General features: G+C 38.8%; 2 protein-coding genes across 8 annotated transcripts in view; both read left to right on the top strand.

Annotated features, from left to right (window-relative positions):
* The window catches only part of MICU3 (mitochondrial calcium uptake family member 3), a 53621-nt gene extending 38203 nt beyond the window's left edge, over positions 1-15418 (top strand). For 4 of the 5 annotated variants that reach the window (XM_061992739.1, XM_061992743.1, XM_061992741.1 and 1 more), the window contains 4 exons: positions 1339-1510; positions 2915-3023; positions 3985-4142; positions 12927-15418. In XM_061992739.1, coding sequence (XP_061848723.1) covers positions 1339-1510; positions 2915-3023; positions 3985-4142; positions 12927-13037 — 550 coding nt within the window. In that variant the 3' untranslated portion in view covers positions 13038-15418. Of the gene's footprint in view, positions 1-1338; positions 1511-2914; positions 3024-3984; positions 4143-7119; positions 7195-12926 lie in introns of all 5 variants that reach the window. The other variant, XM_061992742.1, reaches the window with a different exon arrangement.
* A 9603-nt stretch (positions 15419-25021) lies between these two features.
* The window catches only part of ZDHHC2 (zinc finger DHHC-type palmitoyltransferase 2), a 34102-nt gene continuing 32650 nt past the window's right edge, over positions 25022-26473 (top strand). For all 3 annotated transcript variants that reach the window (XM_061993540.1, XM_061993538.1, XM_061993537.1), the window contains exon 1: positions 25022-25231. In XM_061993540.1, the coding sequence (XP_061849524.1) occupies positions 25051-25231 (181 nt within the window). In that variant the 5' untranslated portion in view covers positions 25022-25050. The remainder of the gene's footprint in view (positions 25232-26473) is intronic.

Below are 26473 nucleotides of genomic sequence, written 5' to 3'. Positions count from 1 at the left end.
CTGTAAAAACACAGCCATAACATTATGTTTCTCTATGATTGCAAAAGATACAGTGGTTATTCTTTCCTCAGTAAATACCCTCAATACCTTTTGTTGTTCTAGTTAACCGTTTAATGGAGGATGTGGCAGTGCCAGGTTAATGGTTGGACTTGATCATAAGGTCTTTGCCAACCCAAACAGATCTGTGATTCTACCTTTGTCTTAAAATTATGTATGTCATGAAAAGTATTCAGTATAACGCATAATATAAAAACACTGTCATGAAGTGAAATCTTGATGCGAGTTCAAAACAGGAACCAGAAAGGAAGATAGATTTTCAAAAGGCATCTACTTAAAATATGCCATCTATTGGCATAAATATTGTGAATGCTAAAGAAGTAAAAACCTAATAGACCTAATAGAAGAGGGATCCATCAAGTTTTATTCAACAGTACTAGCTTAACAACTCATTAACCTATGGACTCGTGAGGGAAATACTATTGTATATTTACCTTGCATTTAAACTTTTGCCTCGACATCCTTTTGATTTGAGCTCCTCATAGTTCTTAGTAAGAAGTTAAGTTATAAATTAGGAAGGAGTGTTGCGAACAATGTGTACAGGATGGAAAGTCTTGCAAACCTGTAACAAGGAGGTGTAACGGTGTTAAAGGTTGTGGCTGACAATCAGATGAACCTGAATTCCCAATCCAGTACTGTGACCAGAAACCTGATTTTGTCCTTGGTTGTCTAAGCAGGACATCAAGCAGAACCAGGGAAGCTGTAGTTCCTTTTTATATGTAGCTGATTTTACACTTTATCCAGTTTTGTTGTCAAGAGTATACTAAACATGTTCACTTCAGAAGAGTTTCTAGAAATATTGTAAGAATAGTGAAGTATTTTAAAAGAAAAAATTTAAATTAAAGGCTTCAAGAGCTTATTATACATAGCATATTAGAGAAAGGTAAAGTTTCATTGCAATCTGTAAGTAACTATATGGGGAATAAAATTTGGTAATTAATTTAGTACCATGATGGAATTTTCAGTCTGGCATGTAAAAGTAAAGATAAGAGACCCACTGAAGAAGATAATTAAGCAAACACAAACTAGAACTACCTTAAAAATGTTTTAAGTAATTTTAATCCTTACTAAAACACTTGGTCTTTGAGTTAAGATTGTTATATTGATTAGAAAATACATTAACAGAGATAAGGAACTTGCTAAATTTACCATCAGTACTACAAAGAGGAAACTAATTTATATAATGCTGTTTGGCTTTTTATATTCTATGCATCTTTTAAGGACATTAATAGTAAAAATACAAAGTACTACTGTTTCTACATATTTATGCTTATGCTCTAGATTTATGGATAACCTACAAACTGAGGTTCTAGAGATAGAATTCCTTTCCTACTCTAATGGAATGAACACCATCAGCGAGGAAGACTTTGCACATATTCTTTTGAGGTATACAAATGTGGAAAATACATCAAGTTACCTGGAAAACATGCGTGGCACAATTCCTGAAGAAAAGGTAATTGTTTAGCTAGGACAGAAGTATGGCCTTGCTGGACTGAATGAGCACTGTACCAGCTACTAGGAAAAAACTTAACTCTATCCCAGTTGAAGCCAGGACATTGTGAGTTTCCTCCCAAATGCAAGGGATGAAACAAATACCCTTGTTGGTAAAAGCAATTAATGATGGAGGAGCATCAAGCTTTCCAGTCATTTTTTAAATCGTAGCTAGAGCTTAGGTAGATAGAAGTATCTCAAGACCTATTAGTCTTTCATTTTAATAATATTATGTTACTCTCCACATTTACCATGGTACTTGCAGTATCATAGGGGCAAATGTCCAACTGCTGTAATTTTCTCCTTTGCCATAAACTTACTTCAGTATGTTTCCTGTGTTCCACCATACCATAATGACTATGTATATCTTTGGTGAGGTACATAGGTCATAATTTTATTTTGAACAGAAATCTTTCTATTGTCTGCAGTTTTATTTTCAGACAGAAGTAGTTAAATAGGATGAAAGGATAACAAGAAGTGGAAGACTAGCCAGGAATGATAGCTAAAGGAAGCCAGGGAGATCAAAGTTTGATGAAGAATACCATCCCATGTCCAGAATAGCTGACAGACCATAGAGAACAAGACACAGGCAATGGTCCTGGCTTAATTCAAAGTGTCTGTTTCAAAATTGATTTTGAGATAGTTTATTGGGTTGTTGAATTTGTAGCTGAGAGAAAAACAGAGCACAAGTTCAAAAGGAAAGAAGAAAAAATAAGTTCTTGTAACAACAGTACCTTTAGAGAAACTTTCACAGAAGATACTCTGAAGTATAGCCAAAAGGCAAAGATTTTTTTAAAAAGCTGGACAAACCCTCCAATACTTGATACTTGGAGTATCAGCTAAAGAGACCTAGGTGTCTAAATCTGGTCAAGTTAAAACTTCACCTTAAAGTACAGATGTTAAGTTTGACCAGTACGTTTGTTTATGAATGCAGTCAATGTATTTGTGAGCACATACGCTCACATATATATATATATACATGTTTTAAAAAATAGAGGCTTGCAGCTTTTCAGTAGTAAACATATTCTAATATTCGTATAAACCTAGACTCTGTTCTCCATGTAAACTGCCATATCATAATAATTTTGGAATTCTTAAAGATTTGCCTTAAGAGATGAAGAAATATTTTTGACTGCTTGTTGGGAGAATTGCTGTCCATTGCTGTAGCAAAGAGGAAGTAAATCTTGCGTTCCTCGGGAGGCTCCAGTTCTTTAATTCATTGACTTTCAGTACAAACTTCTTATTTTTTTCAATGAGTGTAGTATCTGTGCTTAAATGAAGTAGACAGGTAATGGCAAGGTTTCTTTATCCAGTTGTCATCACTACCGATAATTCTTATGATGAATACTGTTCTTTTATTTTTTAGGGTATCACATTTGATGAGTTTAGATCATTTTTCCAATTCTTGAACAACCTAGAAGACTTCACAATTGCAATGCAAATGTATAATTTTGCAAGTCGTTCCATAGGTCAAGGTAAGTGTAGTTTTATGAAAAATTGGTTGATAAAGATACAGAACTGGTGGACAAAAAATATTTCGTGATTCCTAGTTTTGTAGTTTCAGTGTCTCAGGTAAAAGGCTAAAAAGCCTGGGACTCCAGCTTTGAGAGGAAAAGGCTTAGTCATGTCACAAGAGATATGATAAAGCTTTACAAAGTCACATAAGTGATGGATAAGCTGAAAGCAGAATAGTTGGCCACCAAATCCTGCAAGAATTAAGAGACACTTGATGACACCAAGAAGTGATCAGTTTAAAGCAAGCAAAAGCATTTATTTTGGGTGTGTGGAATCTGGCCTCCTACAAAAGCTGTCGAAAGAAACGGTGTCAGAAGGTCTGAAGAGGGATTAGACAGATTTTTGAGCAAATAATTAAGTGGGTGATGAAAGAACCAAGCAGGTATGTACTGACTAAAGTCCTTAATACAGCAGTTGAGGTGTTTGGTGAGTCCAAGGTGAAGATGACAAGAAGCAGTCAGGCTTCTGTGCTCTCTTCAAGTAGCATCTTCATGGGTCTGACACAGTAGCACCAGCATAGTCCTGCCTCACATGGCCTTACCAAAGGAGTACACTCTTCTCACTGTGCTCTTATTTTTTAGGTTCTGGTTTGTGTAATTAAGATACATCAGTTACATAGATACTAATGTTGAACTATAATACGTTTTTCTAATTTTGTTACTACACATAGAATAGTATATAGACTGTTATCTGGTCTGTAAAATAACTGATAGGAATTGAGCAGTATCATTTTATGTCAGTTGAACACAACTTGATTTAGAACTGCAACACTCAATCCTAGGGAATTTTTTGCATATTTTCATATATTTTGAGTGTTCAAATATGAAAACTCAAGTTAAAAGTTTCCTTATATTTCATAGCATGTTGTCCGCAAAGTAAGATTGAATTTATTTTTTCCTTCTGATGTTCTCTTTTATGCAGATGAATTCAAACGTGCTGTGTATGTAGCCACAGGTGTGAAGCTTTCACCACATTTGGTGAACACAGTGTTCAAGATTTTTGATGTCGACAGAGATGACCAGTTGAGTTACAAAGAATTTATCGGCATTATGAAAGACAGACTCAATCGTGGGTTTAGGGTAAGGATTCTAATTTTTATACTCATCTTAGTTGACTTTACTACTTACCACTACTTGACTTCAGCAACTGTAGTACCAGAAGGCTGCAAAACAACAGTGTGTGTATTTAAAGATACATTTTATAGAAATCCTGAAGCAATCTGTAAGATAAATTCCTTCTTAAATTCTTGATTTTTTAATCAGAAAGCAATACATAGAGGACATAATGTCCCTTTATAGTACACAAACCAAGTTGGAGATGAGAAATCCTCTGCATACTGTCATTTCTTCCGATTTATGTGATTGATAGATTGGCATTAAGAATTTTAACAGGGGTAGCAATTATGTCTGGGTCATTTTCAGGGAAGAGAGAGTTTGTCTCTCTCAAACTTTGGCAGTTTACTTAAAGGTTAACCGCTGATTCTTCTAAAACATTATTTAAAATAGCAAGTGTTGATAATGGCTGTTGGAAAGAGCTGCAGCAAAAGATAATTTTAATTTTCAAGTAATGAATTAGTGAAGTGGTGCTGAATAATGCCATATTCTAATTCAAAGCTGCTTTTGGTAATTTAACCTTTTATTTAATATATTAAAAGACAGGAAGCTAGAGGGCAGGAAATTATTTTCAGATAATTTTCATAGGAAACAAGCTTGCAAATCATGCTTTGCCTTTTAAGTGAATGTGTAGGCTTTGCTGCCCTCTTCAGGTTCTATGTAGTACAGGAGAGTTTTATAGTAGCAGAAAAAAAATTAGAGTATGATCAATAAAAGTCCCTTTTTTTTTTTTAATTCATATGACAGGGGTTAACATCTTTAACTAAATGTAAAATGGTGTTCTTGCTGACAACCTAAACCCTTAGACATAGATCTTAAACTGTATTGTGGTTCCTAAATTCACATTTCATTACATTGTTTCTGTAATGTAATTTTAGTCATTTCTAGTTAGCTTCTTAAATACAGTTTTAGAACTTTCTGTGAAGTGTTGTCTTAACAGTTTACTTGTTTTTGTAATACTATGATCAAACGTAAAATGTGAATAACAACCACTGCATTTGTAACAAACTTATTTCCCTGTTAGTCCTCAATTCCTTTTATTATGGTGTGGAAATGATGATTGTTTCATAACCATTTCAAGATGTTCAGCTGTATGTTTTAATTGTTTTCTAAATGTAAGTGTGCAGTGTATGCTAATATAACCAGAAAACAGTCTGCTTACTAAGTAATTCCTGTAACTGTATTACATGTTTCTGTTTCTCAAAATGCATGACAGAAATCACATATAATCTGTAAGGATCTATATCATCCAGCACGATTCAGTCTTATGCATGTACCTTTTTTTGCCTAGGTCACGATAAAATATTCCAGTAGACTGTAAATAACTATAAAGAACAGACAAGGATATTAGAAGAGTAACACCATCTTTCACAAATTATAGGTCTGATTTTAATTAGATAGGACATATCTGCTGAACTGCATAGGAGATGATCATTATTTAGGCCTATAATTCAATTATATTCAGACTTGTTAGATTATTCAGAAAAATGCATCCTTTCACCAATCAGTAGCATTCCAAGCCACTTACAGTACCAAACATTGGAATTAAAAGTTCCAGTAAGTTTTTGCAAGTGTCATGCAGACATGATTTTTCTAGAGTAGGTAGTATAAAAGCTGCAAAAATTTGTCTTTTCACTTTAATAATCTCCCACCACTCCAATCTTGGTTTAGAATGAAATGAAGAAAACACGTAAGAACATTTTGCCCAGGACAAACAGGCAGAAAGTGTCATTAATTGCTTCCTGTTGTTTGTACATTAAAAGTCACACAGTATTTAGTGTGGCCAGAACAAGTAAAAGTTTACCATCTTTCTCCTACAACTTGGAGGGCTCAAGTGTTGTCTTGTGTTAAATCAAAACTAACAAATCATTAACCTTTTCTCTGTTAACAACCATGTTTTGAAGCCATAATAAAATTTGGTCAGTTCTATTATACAGATAAAGGAACATCATAGCTTCTGCTTATGCATGAAAATTTTGCCATGAGAAACTTCTACCTGTTTATAAAGTGTTAAGTGTCTGATTTTAAGTATTCTGCAATTAATGTCTGACCAAATCAAGGTAGTCTCTTAAATTATCACTCTAAAAACATCTAAAAATAACAGTTCAAAATAGACCTTTGATTTGAAGTATGATTTTACAATTAACATCTTAGTAATTCAGCTTTTTAAAGGTTTACTAAAATGTTTTCCCAGAAGAATCTTGAGGACATCACCAAGCTTGGTATTAGGACCATGTATTTTACAAAAAGTGCGTTTTGTACTTACATAGTCTGACTAAAGCAAACATATTTAAGAGCAGAGAGTTCCACAAGTCCAATGAAACTGGAATTCTGAAAGGTCACTGAGCACCTACCAGGTAGCTCAGTCATGGTTAAAAGCTTAGCCATAAACTTACTAACTTTGAGTACTACTCAGAGTCAGGTACTACCCCTTATAGGGACATAATAAATAATCATTTTAACATATATTTTAGATATGCTTTTGGGAAAATAAATGTCTTAAAGAGGTAATAAAATGAAATGTATTTCTCGAATACAAGGTTACAAGCTGAACCCCTTCTTGGTTTTAGCAGTTTGAAACAAACTAGTATATTACGCTGCCATCAAGTGGTCAGTCGGAGTATTGCTATAAGCTTAGTAAAATGTGCAGACATGAAAAGCTTTATTTCTGTTTGCTGTTGGGTTTAAATAGTTACTTCCTTTTTAAATTTAAAAATATATAAGAAGATTCCCTTTCCTTTATAAATTCAATTTTTAAACTGAATTATTTGGAAGTTAATAAACGATAAACATTTTACCTAGCACAAACAGTACTGTATCTTCTAGCTTTTCATCACTTAAAGCCATTTTTTTGTATTTTCATGATACCGTTGTCTTATGCTTACCTCTGGCTGCCTTCACATGTTGTCTGCATCTGCGCACTTCTCCATCTTCTGCTCCACAGGGCTACAAACCTATACAGAGGTATACTACTTTCAAATCCTGCGTGAGGAAGGAACTCTATAGCAGATAAATGACGGTATGTGTTAGACGCCCTGTCTGAGTGTGCTGGCATGCTTGCAGGAATGGCTGAATGTTGAACTGTCATTGCTGTGTTTCCTGTTCCAAAGTTCAGGAACAGGTTACCTTGACTGTAAGCAATGTAGTAGCTCAAAGCACCACGTTGTGATTTTGACTGAAGCAGTAGAACTTTACTCTGGAGTTGGCAATGACCAGCTCAGTGCTGTCACTGTTTTGTAAGCAAGCTGCAACTTCGTACTGTGTTTGGAATAAGAAAAAGTATTCTCTCTCATAGTTTCTGTTGCTGTTTTCTGTTTGTCCTGTGACCACTTTTCAGTAATAACTCAGATAACTGTAGCTAATAAGTATTTACCAATAAAGATTGTAAACGTAGTTTTTTGCTTCCGAGTGACTGTTAGTAGCTTGATTCTACTTTGATTCATAGTTGCGCTTTTGAAAACAATAACATGGTTTTGACACTATTGATGCTATAGTGGCAATTCTCAAAAATGAGCAATGTGTCCACATGGGACCACCATACCTGTTTCTGCATATCTACCACATGAATATTTGTTCTTCCAATTAGATTGTACTGTGAATTTCAGTATAAAAGCTTGTGTGGATACTCTGGAGCTATATCCTGAAACTTTATCATACAGTGAGCACAGCAGAAATGTGTTAGACATTTCTTTTCCTACATAAAGCAAGAGTTTGCTCCTTTTCAAGTTCAGCTTTTGGTGCCAGCTCTTTTTTCCTGTTTATATTTACAGACTTTGCAGTAGTTGCTATAAAAACAGTTAATGGCTAATGTAGGTCCCAGATGTATTATTTTGCAGCAGGGTGGAAGAGAGATGTACGCCATGACAAATAAGGCCTCATAGCCAGTGGTTTGGTGTAGGTGGACCCTGTGGAGTAGCCAGCACCTCCCATGTGCTCCTGAGCCAGGAGGGTTTGACTGCTGTTCCTCTGATGGTTTTAATTCTGAGGCACAATATTAAGCTGAGGTGTCTTATTGAATGACCATCTTCAGATGCCTCCATACATCAGCATTTTAGCATCTAACCTTCTGAATTGTAGAATCATCTCCTTTCCTATTGTATGGCTCTCTGGGCACTTGTATGCTGCTGAGTGTGATGGGCCTCTGGATTAAGTCTTTCTTCCCTAACTCTGAAACAGCATGGCAGGAAAGGGAAGAATGTGGGTTCACTAAGCAGAGTTTTCTTGGATCCTGTGTATCTGGGCTGATGACTGGCTTCCAGCACAATGGAAAAGCTAAGTCTATAAGGATGAGAGGTGGGATCCATTTACCCAGACTGATAGCCCACCAGCTCACCAGTCCCACTGATATTTTCCTTTTGTAGACCCCTATGTAAGATAGATGAGGTGGGGGGAATGTAGCTAAAGTATTGACCTATTCCCATGGCACAGCATTCTTTGGGACTCTTTGTGGTATTGGGGTCTTTTTTCAGTGAATTGTCACATCTTTTGAACATGCTTATTCTTTGAAATTCAGCAGTAAAGTTGAATTGGGGCACATCCAGGCTTATGTAGGTGATTCTTCCTCCTAGAAAAAAGATGAGTTCTGTTTGATGTGCAGACACTGTTCTGCACATAAAACATTTATCATCCATAGGATTACTTCTTCATTATTTTGATCAACTATTAGTCACGCTATATATGAGTGTAACCCAAATACTGAAGCATTGTAATAGTATATGAGGAATAGAAAAGGAAATTTGATCCTAATAAACTAAGCTTGTGGTCTCTAGGAGGTGGGAATGTGTACTGGAAAGTGTAAATGACTAATGAAATAGTTAAAGCAACATTTCAATAGTCCAATTCAACAGTCAAATAAGAAGAAATTTGTGGGTTTAGATTAATTTTAGGTAACTTAATCTCTCTGAAACTTTTGACTCACAAAACTTTCTTCTTTCCCCATGCCTTTAAAAAAAAAAAAAAAAACAACATTTTAGGAGCACTTTGTCTTTTCGTCCCCACTAATTCTGCAACAACCTACATTGTAGCTGCATATCAAGTATTATTTAAACTGTAAACACAAAGTACAGAACAGCTCTTACAAGGAACTGGCAAAATGCTATAAAGTCGTGATGCTTTCCTAATAATTTCAATGAAGAGTATGTGATCAAGTAGGACTAAATTCAGTGTCAGAAAATCCAATGTCTAATCATCAATCCTAATAAAATTAACTTGGTGACGTGAAGAGAAGCTGTGGTAAAAGCATCAAGTTTACATGCATCAACACCTTGACAGATCTGAATTGAGGCAATAAATTAATTCACCTTTTGAGATGGAGTAAACTGAGATAAAAATATACAGTGCAGATTTATAAAGGGACATTTTGTTCACTCTATATAAAGCTTTTCTCAAGGAGAAAAAAGTTCAAGTTGAATAGTATGTCTACACTACACACTGGGAGATAGAGAAGGAAACCAGGTTATTTCTCAGTTGACTGACCTGGCCACGGGCAGCCTCACTGGCATAGCATAGAGGTTATGGTGGTTTTCTCTGTTCTTTTTCCCACCTGATCCTCCTGGATGCTGTAACAAGAATGCTTCTGCGACCTTAGCTATCAGATGTCTGTTCCCTGTACACTCAAGAATGAAGTATAAATCCCGAACATAAAATTCCCTCTTTCCTGCAGACACATTAGTCAGCTACTGCTCTTCACTTGAGCAACTGCCCCTTGTCTCTTGTGTGGAATTACAGTCACGTACCAGTTGTTAGGTGTTCAGAGTTCCTTCTTGTGCAAAGTGTTACTCAATTTACAATATTTCTTCAAATGTTGTAAATATTTCTTAAAGTTTGTTGCGTCAGTTAGGGGAAATTTTAGCCGAAACACACGTGGTTTGGAGTTAAGTTACCATGGAGGAGAACAGAACTAATTGTGTCTTTGCCATACAGTGTGGAGTGAAAGTGAGCTTACATAATTCTAAAAACAATTACTTTTTACTTCGTTCGTAAATTGAAAATATAATAATGACAGAATCATTGGAGATTTGAAATTGAACGCTTTCAACTGGGTAATGAGATTTCTGTTTGATGTACAAAAAACCCACATAAATACTCTGCAATTACATCCCCAACTTATGCTGCCATTATATCCCCACGTTAGATGCAATACAATAGCTCTTAATTTTGTTTTTTTCCAAATTCAGATGCACAGGCCAATGGCTGTGCTTTTATGTACTTTCCGTGGTAAATGCATGGTAAATGAACTCTGATGAAAGAGATGGTACCATCAATTACACCAGACTTCGAATCTGCACTCTGATAAGGGACAAACAGCATGTTGTGCTGTACGTTACGTATCTCTGAACTGTACTGATGCAATTTACTTAATAATGTGAAGAATGGTATACCTTTATAATAAACCAATGAAAACCTCTCCTTGAGGAACAACTGTACAAGCTCAGCCTGACTCGGCATTGGCAGGGACTCCTTTGCATATACTATAGGGAGAAGAGAAAAAGGATGTTAGTAGGGAACTGCCAAACAGAGCTGAGAGGAGAGCTCTACTTCAGGTGCCTTGTGGAAGGGTTACGTTGGAAATTTTTAACAAAACCCTGTCTGAGTTAATTTCCAAATAAAGATGTCAGAGGCCAACTTTCAGAAGGATTCAATTCTGACTGAAAATACTGATTGCTAAACTACCTTTGTGTTCAGTAACTGTTATAGAGATTTGAGCTATAATTTCAATTTCGTCCAATTCTGAAGTAGTGGAAATAAATACTATATGTCACAATTATAAATGTAGGAATTAAGTTGTATGTCCCAGTAGTTTCTTGAAAATGTCACGATTTTTCATTAAAATAACTATTTTCTACATCTTCTGAATTTCTGATTGATGGTTTTTAGAAAGTAATAGTTGATAGCTAAAATCAGTGTCTTGGGACTGATTGAGGAAGGAAATTGCATTTTGGGAAAGACATGAAAGACTGAAGCTTGGATTCGGAACCTCATTTCCAGTCATATTTCAATAATAAATTGCTATCTTCTGTAAAGATGTTTCAGTCAAGTAAGAGTTAAGATTTGGTATGTAGTTAATATTTTGAAAGCTTTTAATTTCCACACTTTCCTAATATTCAACAGTTGAATACATCTGTCATAACAGATAGCTCTCAAAAAAACCCCAAAACCCTAGAGCCCTGAAGAGGCTGTTGATTACTCCTTGAGATTATCTGCTTTAGAGAAGAAGTAAGCAACCAAGTGAGAAGTGTCTGATAGTCACGCTTTACTTACTCATCTTATGAAAGTAACCCAAACTTTTGATCCTAAACCCGACTGGAACCTTTAAAGCATACCTGGATACAGTGGGAGGACAATGTCCCAGTGAAATGAGAAAGCATTGCAGGTTATGTGGTGGGGGGAATATTATGTGAACAAAATGTTCTTTCTATGGATTCAGTACATTGAGAGTAAATAACAACAACAGTGCATACGTTGGAAATAACTAAATGAACAGTTAAGGTACTTCAGCACTTCTTTTATTAATTTTTCATGAACATTTCTCTGAATCTCTTTCATAAAAGAAAAAATAGATGTGTATCTTAAAGCACTGCTTAATCAGCTGAACGTGCTTTTTTGAATAACACAAGCATTTTGCAAGTAATGCTTTTTTTTTCCCTAAGACTGACTATAAATCTCAACTAAATTATGCATCCATGTAAGTATTGCTTGTAATATTTCATTTAAAGTCTGAATTATATACTGCTGTGGATTAAATAGTTTTCTGAATATTTACAACTTCTGCGTAATGTTCTGTGCTTTTTAATTACACAAGATGAGTGATAAGAATAAATGGAAGGTAGGCTTTACTCTCTAATGGGTGGTTTAATATACTGCAGTTTTAACTTCTTCACTCAGTTCAACCAAAAGAAGCTATCAATCTTTCACCTTGATGCTATAACCATTTACCTCCAGATACTGGACTTTATTTCTATGGTGGATTACAATTTAAAATTACTTGTAAATGCTTCTGATTTATCTACAGTTCCAATTCCTGTCCCTTGCTTAGCCTCTTTCTCCAGCTGATGTAATATTTAGGCCCTCTCCATCTTCCTGTACTTAATATCAAAATAGGCTTGTGAAGTTAGAAACAGTGGAGGAAATAATGAGATCCAGTGATAATTGCAGACAGCATAGAGTCTGCTGCATCTCCCAGGCAGCCTCTGGCCAGTTTTCCTCTCCATTCAGTAAGCACATATTAATGTCACTTAACCTACTATGCAGTTTAGGGTTAAGGTATAAAGAAGTACTAAGTATTAGTATAAGGAAGCTTTCATAACATCTGCCTGGTTTGTATTTGGCTTTGCTAATGTCTCAGTTTCACAAACATCACTAATATTCTGTGTTTTCTCTCTGGTGTTAGAGGTTAATTTTTTTTAGTACTGTGGCAACATGAAGAAGCAAAAAACAAAACTAGAGCTAAAGCAGGACATACCTGAATGAAGAGGAAATCCTTTCTTACACCTTTGAATATAGATAGGCTATCTGTTGAATGCAAACTGTGTGCTGTGATGTGAGGATGCATTCTTAGTACTTAGCCTGTGGATGAATTTAAAACCCTCATTTTACAGAAATACTTCTGAGCCATAGAAATGTTTGATCTTTTGTGATTTTAATATTAAAACATATATCTAGTTTGCATGCATCTGAGTCAAATTGAATGTAATATTAAGGAATTTAGTGATCAATATATTTTTCCAATTGCATGTTTTTCACTTCTCACAGGAGACTCCGAAGTACGGTTGGAAGGACTATTACTCTTGTGTGATGACTGTAACCAGTGAACATCTCAGAGATCTATGGAAGCAATTCCGGAGACGAGATATGCTGAGATAAAGGAAGAATGAAGGAATACCTGCACTGGTCAGAACTATTTATTCCTGTGAATTCTTTATTAAGAACAGACTAGCCCAGGTGAATCGTGACTCTTCCAGCTGCAGTAAAAAACACAGATCTTCTTTTCCAGTTAGTGTAGTGATCAACAACTATTACAACTGCTTTTAAGTATGTATTTTATTTAAATGATGAACTATCACCTGATTGTCAGAAGTCCTTTTTTTGAAGAACGCATTTTAAATATTATTTTTATTATTTGTAGATGTGTTTGTCATTTCAAACGAGAGAACTTGAGTTTTACACCTGGGTAGGCAAATGTTTTTTGTCAGTGAAGAGGAACAGCCTGCATTAGCTTAGACTGTGAATTTACTTTCAGAAGAGCACTATTAAAAGTTTGTGCTAAATTGATAATGAGAATACATTAAGTAGCATAAAAATTATGTATGAGTCGAATGTACAAATTAAACTCTAAGATGCTACCAAAGCTGTTTTAAAAAGAGTAAAGCTGTTACACAGTTACAATGTGAATGACAGGTATTTACTTAGGAACGGTACTGTATGGACTATAACATTCAGATTTTACAAGTCTTATGTTTATTAATTTATATATTTTTTAAATAGTACGGATTTTAAGGTGTCTTATGAGCACTATGTTGAAGAAAAGTAAAAATGTTCAAATTTATGTTAAGTAACACACATTTTATAATATTTATTATAAATTTTATGGCCATACGTATAAATTCACTGGTATATTTCTGGTAAAGTAAAACTTCATGTGTTTCTTGTGAATAGTGCACTTTAATATGAAGTGAGATGTGGCACTGAATAAAAATTATAGTTGTCTAATTTGCTGCTCTGTAGTAACTGAAAAGTAGACAAATAACTTGTATTGATGTCAAAAAAGCAAAACAAAATGTAAATGCATGTAGCAGTACAGAGCAACACTCACTAAGTCATTTTCATATCACACCTCAAATATTAGAGATAAAATAGGCCTCACAAAGGTTACGGAGACAGGCAATCAGTAGCCACCACATCCTGTAGGTTTAGAATCATAGAACGGTAGGGGTTGGAAGGGACCTTTAGAGATGATCTAGTCCAACCCCCCTGCAGAAGCAGGTTCACCTAGATCAGGTTGCAATCACCTAGATCAGGTCGCAATGTTTAGGTGTTACTGAAACAGTAATAAGGACACTGTTACATTTGGTTTTCACATTCTCATAAATTTTTTCTTTGCAATTCAGCAGCAGCATTTTTCCTTACTCGCTTTCAAGATGACTTAAGTGATGTGAATTAAACCCAAACAAACACAAACATACATTCCTCATATCCTTCTTGAAAAGGTTCACTGGACATTAAATAGGTCTGTGTCTGTTTAGGAATAATCTGTGCCTTGAAATATTTCTGGCTGAATACACACACACTAAAATTAATGTCAGTAAATTGATACCAGAAAGGCAAATGTTTGGTGGAGTTTAACAATTAAAATAGAACCAAAATAATGGTTTTAAATCTTTTATTACTCCAAATACATGTAAGTGAACTTTTCAAAATTGTATGTAGGGCATATGTTATTCAAATACCATCTTATGTCACACATGAATAGAAAAAATGTATAGCACCTGTGTAAGTACACCGAAGTTTAGAAATGTTTAATTTGTAAGAAGATTTATTACTGCTAAAGAATGAAAAGGAATTTAAAAGTTCTACTCTAGGAATTTTAGGGAAAAAAAATGTGCTATGTGTGGCTTTTATGTGAGAAAAAGACAATTCAAAAATCTTTCGAAGGATGCTACATCAGTTAATATTTCATCATAAAAACTTGGCAAATTTCCATCTTGGCGTCCTTAAGCTACCCTCAACAAGATAAAAAACAAATATGTTAGGATAAAGACAAAACAGAACATGGCTCTAATCTGCAATCCCTGTATGATCATTTCGGGAATTAATGGTATTCAATGTATCGTCTCGGTACACAAACTGTCTCACTGTTTCTTGTCAGCATACACAAAACCCAATTTGCTGCTTCAGTGATGAAGGACAAAGGATAGGGAGTTACTGAAGGGGTTCCCCTCCCTCCTCTTCATTCACCACTGCCAATTCAGAGTGATCTTCCCCTTGGAGGATGCAGCAGCACCATCATCATTTTGCTCCTCCACTGCCCTAGGCAATACTGCACTTTGCTTTTATGGCTGGCTTGAGACAATTTTACTGTTTTTCTATATACTTCCTAACTATAGTAACTTAATATGAAATAGAATGTGAAAGTGTCAGATTAGTTTTTAAGAGTATTTTTTCTCATGTTTAATAATAAGTTATTTAATATGAATATATGCATCTAATATTCTTGTTTATTTCAAAATAAATACACTCTAAACTAATCTTCTTTGCAGTGTATATCGTTTGAATCCTTTCATCATTAAAAAAATTGGGTAAAATGAACGTACAAGTGCTTTGAATTAGAGCATCACAAAATAAAAATATGAATTTTTGCATCTTTCAGTCATTTCTTTAGCTTTGCTTTTTTTACCACAGAATTCTGCATAAAAGAGCTACAAGTGCAAGGACAGACAGTTGAAAACAAGGAGAGTAATGGGACATGCCATCTGCTGTAGAGGCACCCCTTGGATAGGCAGCAGTCACTGTGCTCAATAAAACCTTGTGCAAAATCCATCAAATTCCTGGCAGCAGAGAAGATTTGTATGATACAGCTAAATACGTGATAGTTGCATAAATGAAGGGCTTTTGTAAAACCAGCTCTTGTTCTCTTCCATAAGGTAAGAAAATGTAATAATCTAAGAATGTAACCAGCGGATGGTTAGGAACTGCCCAGCCATGTCCAGACCAGCTGTAAAAGGTGATAAAATGATAACTATTAAGCCTGCAGCTTTGGGTAGCTTTGTGATACTGTTGCCTGAGCTCTGATGAATTCCTATTTCACAGCAGAATATCCTGTGCTGCAAGCCGCTCCCTGTTAATCTGATGATTAAAATCACATTGGCAGTTTCCCTCCTTGCAGGTCTTGACAGTAAGTCAATTACTTCCACTGCAAATGCATGCATTGTATGCCATAGAAGAAAGTTATCAGCCTGAAGAAAAATAAATACTATTTAGCAGTGATTTGCAGCATATTGTTGGTCATGCTGCCTAGTTTTCTGTAGCTGTTTGATCTCCACTTTTCTACATAAATACCAGGATAATGCTACTTTGAAGCAAAATGTGAAAGAAAACAACAGAGGAATTTTTCACTTTGCTTTGATTCAACCCTGTATCACGTTCCTTACCTAATGATGTGTTTTACTGTCTTTTCCTACCAAGGACACTTTAAAGCCACTTTCTAGCAAAAGAACTCCAGACTAACACTCACAGAAGGACCAAAAGCTCATTATTCAAAAAATGCATCTCAAACAAGGCTAATTTGTAGTAATACCATGTTTGAACTCCCCTTAAAATCAAGCCAAACAAAAAGTTAATGTTTTGTAATATATGTGAGGTCTGAACGCAGAGGTTTTTTTTCCTTTATCTGAAAATCTGTGACAGCATTTGGCATCCTGAATCTGTCAGCAGATGGTGCCCTTGGATATGTTATGTTCTTCTTATTACACACGCACAATTAAATACGGGGGGTGTGCTTTAATCTTGAATGAGTAATGTTAATTTTTACCACTGATTTGACTTACACATTCCTCCCACAGAGGAAAATTATTATTAGCTAGGGATGCTCCATAAAAATCTCAGTACCCACGTGAAAATCTTAATATAAAATACCCATTTTTAAACATACATACATTCACAGAAATGGCAATATACTAAACATATTTAAGCTTCAGTAATATGTTCCTCTTTATTCAATGTAAGTAAATAAACTATTTCTCCTGTGTTTTTTTTAAAGTATAAAGAGCTGAATTATCTATTTATATGTCTACCTTAGTTTAAAAAGAAATCAAATGAAATTAATATCATTGCACAGGAGCTTCACCAGCTCCTGTTTCCTAGCTATCCATTGCAAGTAACTTTTCATTTACAGTTTTCTTCTAAAAAATAATCCATTTCCTTTTAAAGCAGCCATACCTATAAGCCACACTTTTTTAATAAGTGAGCTTACTGTTAATTAGGTTTAGGTGATTTGAAGTTGTAAATTCTGGTTTGAAACAATGTGCTTTAACACACTGTAACTCTGATTCAGAAGCTGCAACCTAGATTCAAAAGAATGTATTGCTGAAAAAATCAACTTTCAGGTTTTCAAATCTGTGCTGTAAAATGCTGAGTCTGAAGTTAGTCATCTGGGCTGTCCCAAAAAATATATGCAGAGAATTGCACGAGATCCAGGTGGGTACACACTGCAAGCTGTTTTAAACCAACACACTAGCTAAACTAGTTAACCAGGCAGTACTGAGTGTAGGGACCTTGTTGCTCCTGGGAGCTGTGAGTTCTCATGCACTTTCATGGCCAGTGTGATAAGGGGGTGAGAGGCTCTATTAAAAACTAATGCAGCCAAAAACCCCACAGACAGATGGGATTCAATGCAAACAGCTCTCCTTTGATGGGGACAACACATGAGGGGGGTGGAAATGCATTGCCTGAAGCAGAGATGAAGATCAGGATGGTGGCGGTCTGGATTCAGAGACACTTGAGCTGCTGTGGTAGTTGCTATCAAATTATGCATCTTACCAGAGATAACATAGCTTATAAAGAGAACACATCATTGCATTTGAAAGGGTTTGATAAAACCCAGTATGGCAGGGGGGACTGGAACCCAGGAGTCCCTGTTTTGGGCAAATGCCCACACAGGCTGACAAAGCATTTACTTTTTCTGGTCCCATGAATCTTACATACTGTTCTGTATAGTTTAATAAAGACAGTGTACAAATTGTCAAAACTGGCCTACACACTGGCAGTTCAAACACTTCCATGGGAAGTGGAAAGAAATGATGGCTGTCACTGCATTTTGTGCAGAGACATAATCTGAGGATCTTCAGTGACAGGACCAAACATATATGTGTGACCAAAGTACCAAATTGTTCAGCTCTTTCAAGGCATTTCAGGGCATTTGCTGTGTAAAACTGCATTTAAATTGCTTGATTAAAAAAAAAAAAGGAGGCTGTCAGACTGTTATAACAGATGCCTGCTTTTGGAGTCAACCATTACGCCACAACTTCTACCCCAAAGAGCAGAAATGACTGGATCAGTGCAGAGGGCATGAGATAAGGTTTCTTACATACAGCCCTTTAAGGGCTTTCTGCTCTAGGAGTCATGGTTTTTGCCTAAGTAGAGATTGTTTTGGTGTGTTTTTTTTCCCCATTTTTCACACCTTAAATGGTAAAAGAAGCAGCAGCAGGGGAATGAAAACTCCCAAGATGAATACGTCTGGGAGAAAAACAATGCAATAAAAAATTACTGATGAAATGACAGAAGAGTAGGTGGATAATAAGCCCAAATATGACTTTAAACTACCTTCCTGAAGGCAGACTCTGACAGATACAATATTGTATCAATCCAGGGGTAGCAATCAGGAAAATTCTAGAAGGACTTCATTACCTGAAAAGGAGCTAAATGAGCCTCTCCTGGGGAGAACAAGGCAAATTTCCACATTGTGGAAAAGTTAAATAAATCAAGCAATGAATCAACAGTTGCAAATAATTAAGTACCTACATAGAGTGAAGGGAGAGCAAGACAATGAATACATCTGGTCCTGCCCTTTAATGAAAATACATCTGACAGCTACACTGAGACTGGAGCAGATACTAAGCTGCTTGTTTTCATGTAGCTCTGAGCCATGAACTATACAAGAATTGTATTTAACTCTGACTGGGATGCAATTAACTGATATTTTATGCCAGAGATGCTGCAGAGAGATCTCCTTTCCTGTGTGTGGCAAGGTCCAGCACAGTCTCTGTCCTGAAGGTTGGAGAGCATCCCTGTAGAGTCACTGGTTTACCTAAGTAGTGCTGTGTGCATGGATTTCTCTCTGTGCCTGCCTCCTTTTGGCTGCTGATCTGTTCATTGCACTTGAGTGAAGTATTTATACTCCTGTCCTATCACCCCTCCTCCTCTTGCTGCTCCACTGAATCTGTGGGATGTTGTAGAGGAAAAAGTGTTCTACCATGTCAGATTGCTTATGTAGAGGAAGAGATGTTCAGACTCTATAAGCTGTAATTTCCTGATCTGGAAAATAATTCTTAAATTAAAAGCATTTTTTAATGTGTGCTTATTTGTCATTAACTGTATTCTGCATATACTTAGTTTGGGATTTTTTTAAACAACCACATAAATGCTGTGCTTGAAATCATTAGAAGGTTACTGTAAAATGAATCATGCTTTATCTTTTTGTTCTAGTACAGTAAGTGTGTGACATCTTAAAATGATCCAATAACAGGAAGTCTTGTTTTCCCACACTCAATTGTCGTAATGGTAGTCTTAAGAGCTCAGTGTAATTTTATAGCTGAAATGCAATAAGCTAGATACACATATGGTATTTCCAGCTACTCATCATAACCTATGAATGGACAGTAAATGTGATTGCTTTTGGCCAGCCTTGGTTATTAAATCTGCAAGAGGCTAAATGAATGCTAAAGTAATTCCATATCAAATGCTCTCTTACAGAAGTACCATTGTCTTCAATTCACATATATGTTAAGGAGAACATTGTTAATTTTCATAATCACTTTTGTGGCTCACTTTATTCTTTATTCTTATTGTTTTGAAATGTTATGACCTTTCAAACTCGTACCAAACTGAGCTCTGGAGAGTCGCTATGTTAAATGACTGCTAATAGTAAATTTTTTTCTGCCATATGTTAAATGTCCTCCCTCACTTTAAATTTCCTTCCGTGTTGCTGATATTACGTTATGAGATTGGTTATCAGGAACTGTTTATCACATCTAGGTAAAATACGTTCAAGATATACATTTCACTTCATTAGATGTGTACAAACCTTCTACTACTCTAGATAGTAACACGCATATTTAAGGGTCAGAAGGATGATCTGGGAAATTACAGGCCTACCAGTTTTACTTCGGTTCCTGGGAAGCTGAGGGAGCAGATCATCCTATTATGCAGCACATGCAGGACAAACAGGTAATCAGGCCCAATCAGCATGGGTTTATGAAGGGCAGGCGCTGTTTAACAAGCTTGATCTCATTCTATGGCAAAGTGAAGCGCTTGTTGGATGAAGGAAAGGCTGTGGATGTTGTCTACCTTGACTTTAGTAAGGCATTTGACACTGTTTCCCATAGCATTCTCTTAGGGAAATTGGCTGCTCTTGGCTTGGATGGACATGCACTTTCCTAGGTGAAAAACTGGTTAGATGGTCAGGTCCAACAAGCTGTAGCCAGTGGAGTTAAATCCAGTTGACAGCCGGTCACAAGTGGTGTCCCCCAGGGCTCAATGCTGAGCCCACTCCTTTTTAATGTCTTTATCAATGATCTGGATGAGAGGACAGAGTGCACCCTTGGTAAGTTTGCAGATGACACCAGGCTGGGTGGAAGTGTTGATCTGCTTGAGGGTAGGGAAGCTCTACAGAGAGATCTAGATAGGTTGGATGGCTGGGCCAAGGTCAGTGCCATAAGTTTCAATAAGGAGTCAGGTCCAAGTGCCAGGTCCTACACTTGGGCCACAACAAAGCCCAGCAGTGCTACAGGCTTGGGGAGGAGTGGCCAGAAAGCTGCCAGGCAGAGAGAGACCTGGGAGTGTTGGTTAACAGCGACTGAACATGAGCCAGCAGTGTGCCCAGGTGGCCAAGAAGGTCAGTGGCATCCTGGCCTGGATCAGGAACAGTGTTGTCGTCAGGAGCAGGGAGGTGATCATTCCCCTGTACTTGGCTTTGGTGAGGCTGCACCTCAAATACTGTGTCCTGTTTTGGGCCCTTATCTACAAGAAGGACATTGAGGTGCTGGAGGGGATACAGAGGTGGGCTACCAAGCTAGTAAAGGATTTGGAGCACGTCTCGTGAGGAACGGCTGAGGTATCTGGGGCTGTTTAGCCTGGAGAAAAGAAGGCTCAGGAGAGACTTATTGCTCTCTACCGCTACCTGAAAGGAAGTTGTAGCGAAGTGGGGGTCGGTCTGTTCCCCCTAGTAACAAGCAATAGAAAAGAGGAAATGGCCTGAAGTTGTGCCAGGGGAGGTTCAGGCTGGATATGAGGAGGACCTTCTTTACTGAAAGGCTTGTCAGGCATTGGAACAGGCTGCCCAGGGAGGTGGTGGAGTCACTGTCCCTGGAAGTGTTTAAGAGATGGCTGGATGTTGCACTTAGGGAAATGGCCTAGTGGTTGATAGGACTGGGACAAAGGCTGGACTCGACGATCTTAAAGGTCTCTTCCAGCCAAAACAATTCTCTGATTCTAACATCAGAATTGCTACTAGTTTCTTGCTTCATAAATGCACCAAAATGCTCTTAACAGCTATCCATAGTGAGCATTGTAGAAATACAACATTACCTGACTATAAGTATCGAGTAACTTTTAATATCACCAATTAGAACCACAATGTCATTCTCTATCTAAAGGTGGTTCAGCAAAGCAGAGCTCCATAGACTGGCAGAGGAGCAGTTTTCAATTAGGACTGCACACTAGGGTACCAAGGTGCCTTCCTCTGTTTGCACTCTCCACTTCTGCTTGTGACAAGCTGTCAGTGCCTGTGGACAGAGAGAGCACCTTCTTCCTTAACATCATCTGACCAAGGACCTTGTCAAGTGGGATGACAAGGGGAGAAAGAACTTGGCTGTCGGTACCTGTGTGAGTCCTGTATATAGGGGCTGTTGAAGTTGGCGCTGGCTGAGTGGTAAAGCAGCAGCCCCATCCACTGGCCTTGGGGAGAGAGACTGGGTTCCTGGGCTGGGCTCCAGCAATGGGGCAGGAAGATGCCCAGCACTGGGGCTGTGGGTGGCAGCCCGTCATGTAATGTGACCTTACCGAGGTTGCACAATCCGATACAGAGAGTAGTCAGATGTGGTAATTTTAGAAATGCATTCGAGAGAGACACTTTTTAAAAAGTCCAATAGCAAAACCTTGCATGTACCTTGCCCGAGGGGGAAAGCTGAGTGGTACTGCTTATGACAAAAACATTTTGTTTCAATTTGCCACTCAAGCCTCCTCCTCGAACTCCAGCTATCTTTAACCCAGCTCCTGTCTGACAAGAAGAAAAGACAGTAAATCACCTTCATTTCCTCTTTTTCTTGTCAAGACTTCAGGTAAGCACCAGTAAAATGTGCCACAAGTAACCTCTGTCCCTATAGAGAGGCTGCCTGAGATTTGGGAAATCTGTCCATGAATGTCTAATAATTCAGATTATCCCAGAATTTACTTCTGTCATAATGCAGTGCTCCCTTGAATATGCTTACTTGTGAGTTCTGCTCCCTAAAATTTATGCAGGTCATACCACAAAGGGAGGAGGAAGAAAAGAACAAAAAAAAAGAGTGGTAAGAGTTGTGGAAGGAACAGAATAGAACTGTGGGCATGGAAGGGAACAAGAGAGTCCAAGTCCATCGGGAGAAGCCACAAGCTCGAGGGCAAGAGAGAGGGATTCTTTACAGCTCTCTAACCAGGGGATATTCCAAGGTAATCTGGAACAAGTCAAGGCAGGTTTTTTTTTGTTCCAGCTAAATTAAAGTGAGGTTTGCCTCATTTTGCTATGTGGGCTAATTATGAACCAGAATGACCATGGCTTTGGAGCTCTAATAGAAAATGCACTATAATAATAATTATCAATGTAACTATAAGCACATTAAATAACGAAATCCTGATTATTGTGGAATCTGAGGAGACTGGCACAGACCATGGACTACAGAAGCCCATTTCCATGAGTAATAAAAAGCCTCTGACTGGAAACTGTATGATATAACTTTAAGTCTTTGTAACATGTCATCTTTTTATTCCCACAACCCTTGGCAAAACTGCCATCTCTCTACATACATTATTTTGTATAATAACTATCATTTTAAGGAATTAATTACTACATTGGGAAGTCTTCTCTAGAATTTAGCATGTTTCTCTGGCATGTGTTGATGTTAATGAACTCCATATCACATAGAGCATTTAAATATGGTTTAAAGCTTTTCACAGCCCCCCCCAAGTATGATGCAAAAACAAATTCACCCTTACATATACAGCTTCCAGCTCCTAACTTCTCAGGGTACAGCCATGTGTCCCTGTAAACACTCAACAGATTAGATGCATTATCCTTTGTACCCGAAAGAGGTCACTGTCAGGTGTTTCCATCGAATGAACCGAACTGCCTTCATTTCTTTTAACTTTTGCCAGTAAAGCACAGGGTATGCCTTCAAGCGGTGGTAATTTTGTACCTTGTACTTCTAAAATCTGTTTTGAGTAACCATGGGTGTTTTCATTAAACATACTGAAGTAAACTCCTTTAAATGTTCTGTCAAGATGCTAACCTCAGTGATGATTTGCATAATTAACTACAGGTAAAATAAAAGGTCCATTTTTTACGTCACATTGTTTTTGACAAAGTAGTATCAAATCTGTTTTTTCCATACCTTTCACTACATCTCTGCCTTTTTAATGTATAATAAATAATCCCCCATCATGCAGAATCTTTTCTTGTTATTATATTCCAATATTTTGATGGCATCTTATGTTGTTCGTTTCTCATCCGTAATGATTGTACATTGAGGAGATAGTTTCCCTTGAGCCATTCACAACAATATATGAATCTTTTTCTTGAATAGGTAAAAATAATTGACTGCCATGGGATATGTAATATTCCTCTTGATTCATTATCCCATATTCATCCAGTTCACTCTGCCTGACTCAAATTCCTCAACCTGAATCTTATAATAATGAGGGGTGTATAACTTTGTGTTACATAAAAGCACTGCAGCCATATGGTCAACCTCTTTTTCTGTCTCTTTAGTAAACATGCTAACAACTCCGTTTCATACTCTGGAACCTGGCAGCACACCTACTATTGGTTCTGCCGTATTTTATCTATTTTTTTTCTCTCTCCTGCAGCCTGTTTTTAATCAATATGCCATATGCCTTCCAGGTTGTGATTACTTAGCTTCACATGTAGCCTCTTGTGTGTGACATTATACAAGCCTTTGTTCCCACACTTCAATCAACCAGCTCTTTCCTAGTTAACCGTGCTGCCGGTGCTCTGAGAGGCTCCAGCAGATTGCAGAAATACTACAGGCCATGCTCAGCATTTCTAATTCTGAAGCGGTAATTCAGCAACAACTTGGGTGCAAGTACTGCAACAGAGTCTGGCTTCACCGTGATGTTTCACAGCCATTTCACGACAATGGCCATAACGTAAAGCTTTTTCGGGAAAGGCTGAGTCAGCACTACCCTACACCACCTTCCCTTGGCCCAACATCTGCCAAGAGCGGGGCTTGCCACCACAGCAGCCTGTTGCCGGCTCTGACACGGCAGCCTGCAGCGCTGCCTCTTCGCTGTATGAAACGTTATTTACAAATGAAGCAGTGCTTTTCATAACCAGGTGTTTTAAAGTATTTCCAAGGGCAGTTAAGCATCACCATCCCAATTTCGGCGGGTGGAAGAGCTGGGAGAAGCTGCACAGACAGAACCGGGCACTTGGCAGGGTCAGGTCTCACGGGCGTTAAAGAGAGGAGGGCTGGCCTCAGATGCCAAGTGGGGTCAGGCCTCACGGGCGTTACAGCGGCGGATAGGCCTTATAGGCGCCTCCCGCCACGTCAGGCCGAATGCTTGGCAGGTGCAGGACGCCCGCGACACGTAACTCATGTTGCGCTGAGCTGCTTCGGGACCCGGCCCCAAACTTTAAGGAGAGCTTTCCATTACGGCCCGCGGGATGGGGCGGGAACGGCCCGGCCCGGCCCGGCCCGCAGCTGCCAGACCCAAGGGGACGCTGCCGCCTCTCTGGCAGCCCTTCCCCTGCGTGGGGGGAGTCGGAGGAACGGCGGGCGGTGGGAGGAGCAGCCCTGCCGGAGAGAGCCTTGTCAGCGCGGGAGGGAGGGGCCGGGGCGGGCTCCGGCGGGGTGCGCGGCCGGGGCTCGGGCCCCCGGAGCGAGCAGCCGGGATGCGGTGCGGGAAGATGGCGGCCCCACCGCCGCTGCCGCCGTCTCCTCCAGCCGGGGCGGCGTGCGCTTGGGGCGGCGTGCGGCGGCGCTGCCAGCGGCTGCTGTACTGGGTGCCGGTGCTCTTCATCTCCAGCATCCTCTGCTGGTCCTACTACGCCTATGTCACCCAGCTCTGCCTGCGTGAGTGCTGCCGCGACGGGCTCCAGTGGGACGGGGGTGGGTGCCGTCGCCTCTGCCCTGCCTGGGAGAGCGCAGCCGGGCTCCGACGCCTGCGCCTGGCGGGATGGGGCCAGCGGGGCGGGGGGCGGTGGCGTTGGCTGTTGCTTGCGGGCACCGGAGCCACCCCTGGCTGCCGCTGCTTCTGTCGTCGCCACGCTCGCGGGACCGGACGGGGCCACGGCACTGTATGCGGCTGGCGACGGGCTAGGCGGTCTAGAGACTGGCAGACGGACCCTCGGCCCCGCGGCACGGTGTCTTCCCCCCACCCCCCAATCACGCCCCCCATTTCCCCGACGGCCGGGGTCTTGCCGGGCGCCGCGCAGCCTCTGTCATCCCGCTCCCCCGCCGCGGGTGGTTTCTCCTTCCACGCCAGGAGAGAGCCAATCCCACGAAGGTTTTCACGGGAGTGAGGCTGGCTTGGTGGCGTGCGCAGCGTGTGCCCCCGGACCTGGAGCGCAGGACCTGGAGCAAAGATGGCTTGAGCAAAGTTAGCAGTCCTTTTGTTTTCCTCTCACTGCGTGACACCGTGTGTGAGTGTATATAGATATATATATCAAAAAACAGGTTAGCTTGCGTGGAAGCAGGAACAGGTAACACAATATCCCTGTGACAGTCTTTAAGTCATCTAGAAAATGCCCGACTGTCATAACTTCTTGGTCCTTCTTTCGCATCGTCACCCTGCAGTTGATTCAGAAGTCATCCTGACCATGCACCTTGGCTCTTCCTTAGTCTTAGGCAAATTATTAATCACGTACTAGAGACTGGGTGTGATCTGAGTGTTTGTGTGTATTTGAGTAGTCGAGCCAGAAAGATTTATTAAATAACCAGCTCACTAGGATCACTTGAATTGATTTCAGTTTCTGACGTGGTAGGAAACAGTTTAGTCTTTGAATTTTAGAGATAAATGTATAGTGTACCTTCATTTCATGGATGGTCATAATGGCACAAAGGAATACAAATTAGCTATTGTCTCCCATTTCGCCTCTGCTGTAATTAAGATTCTTAGTGACTGTTGATCATGTGGCCTCTGTTTAAGAAGCAGTGGTGAGGGGAAAGTACCCACCTCAAGCAGAGTTTGTTTATATGCCTATATAACTAACTCTACCAGACTTCAGCTGTCTGGTACTTCTTTTTGGAATTTTTACAATCTTTTTTGTTTTATTTTTTTAACAAAGAGCTGTGATAAAATATTTGTCCTACAGG

Source organism: Colius striatus, chromosome 3, assembly GCF_028858725.1.
Source record: "Colius striatus isolate bColStr4 chromosome 3, bColStr4.1.hap1, whole genome shotgun sequence".
Taxonomy (NCBI): Eukaryota; Metazoa; Chordata; class Aves; order Coliiformes; family Coliidae; genus Colius; species Colius striatus.
Note: the sequence above shows the minus strand (reverse complement) of the source record. Positions and strands in the feature narration are given on the sequence as shown.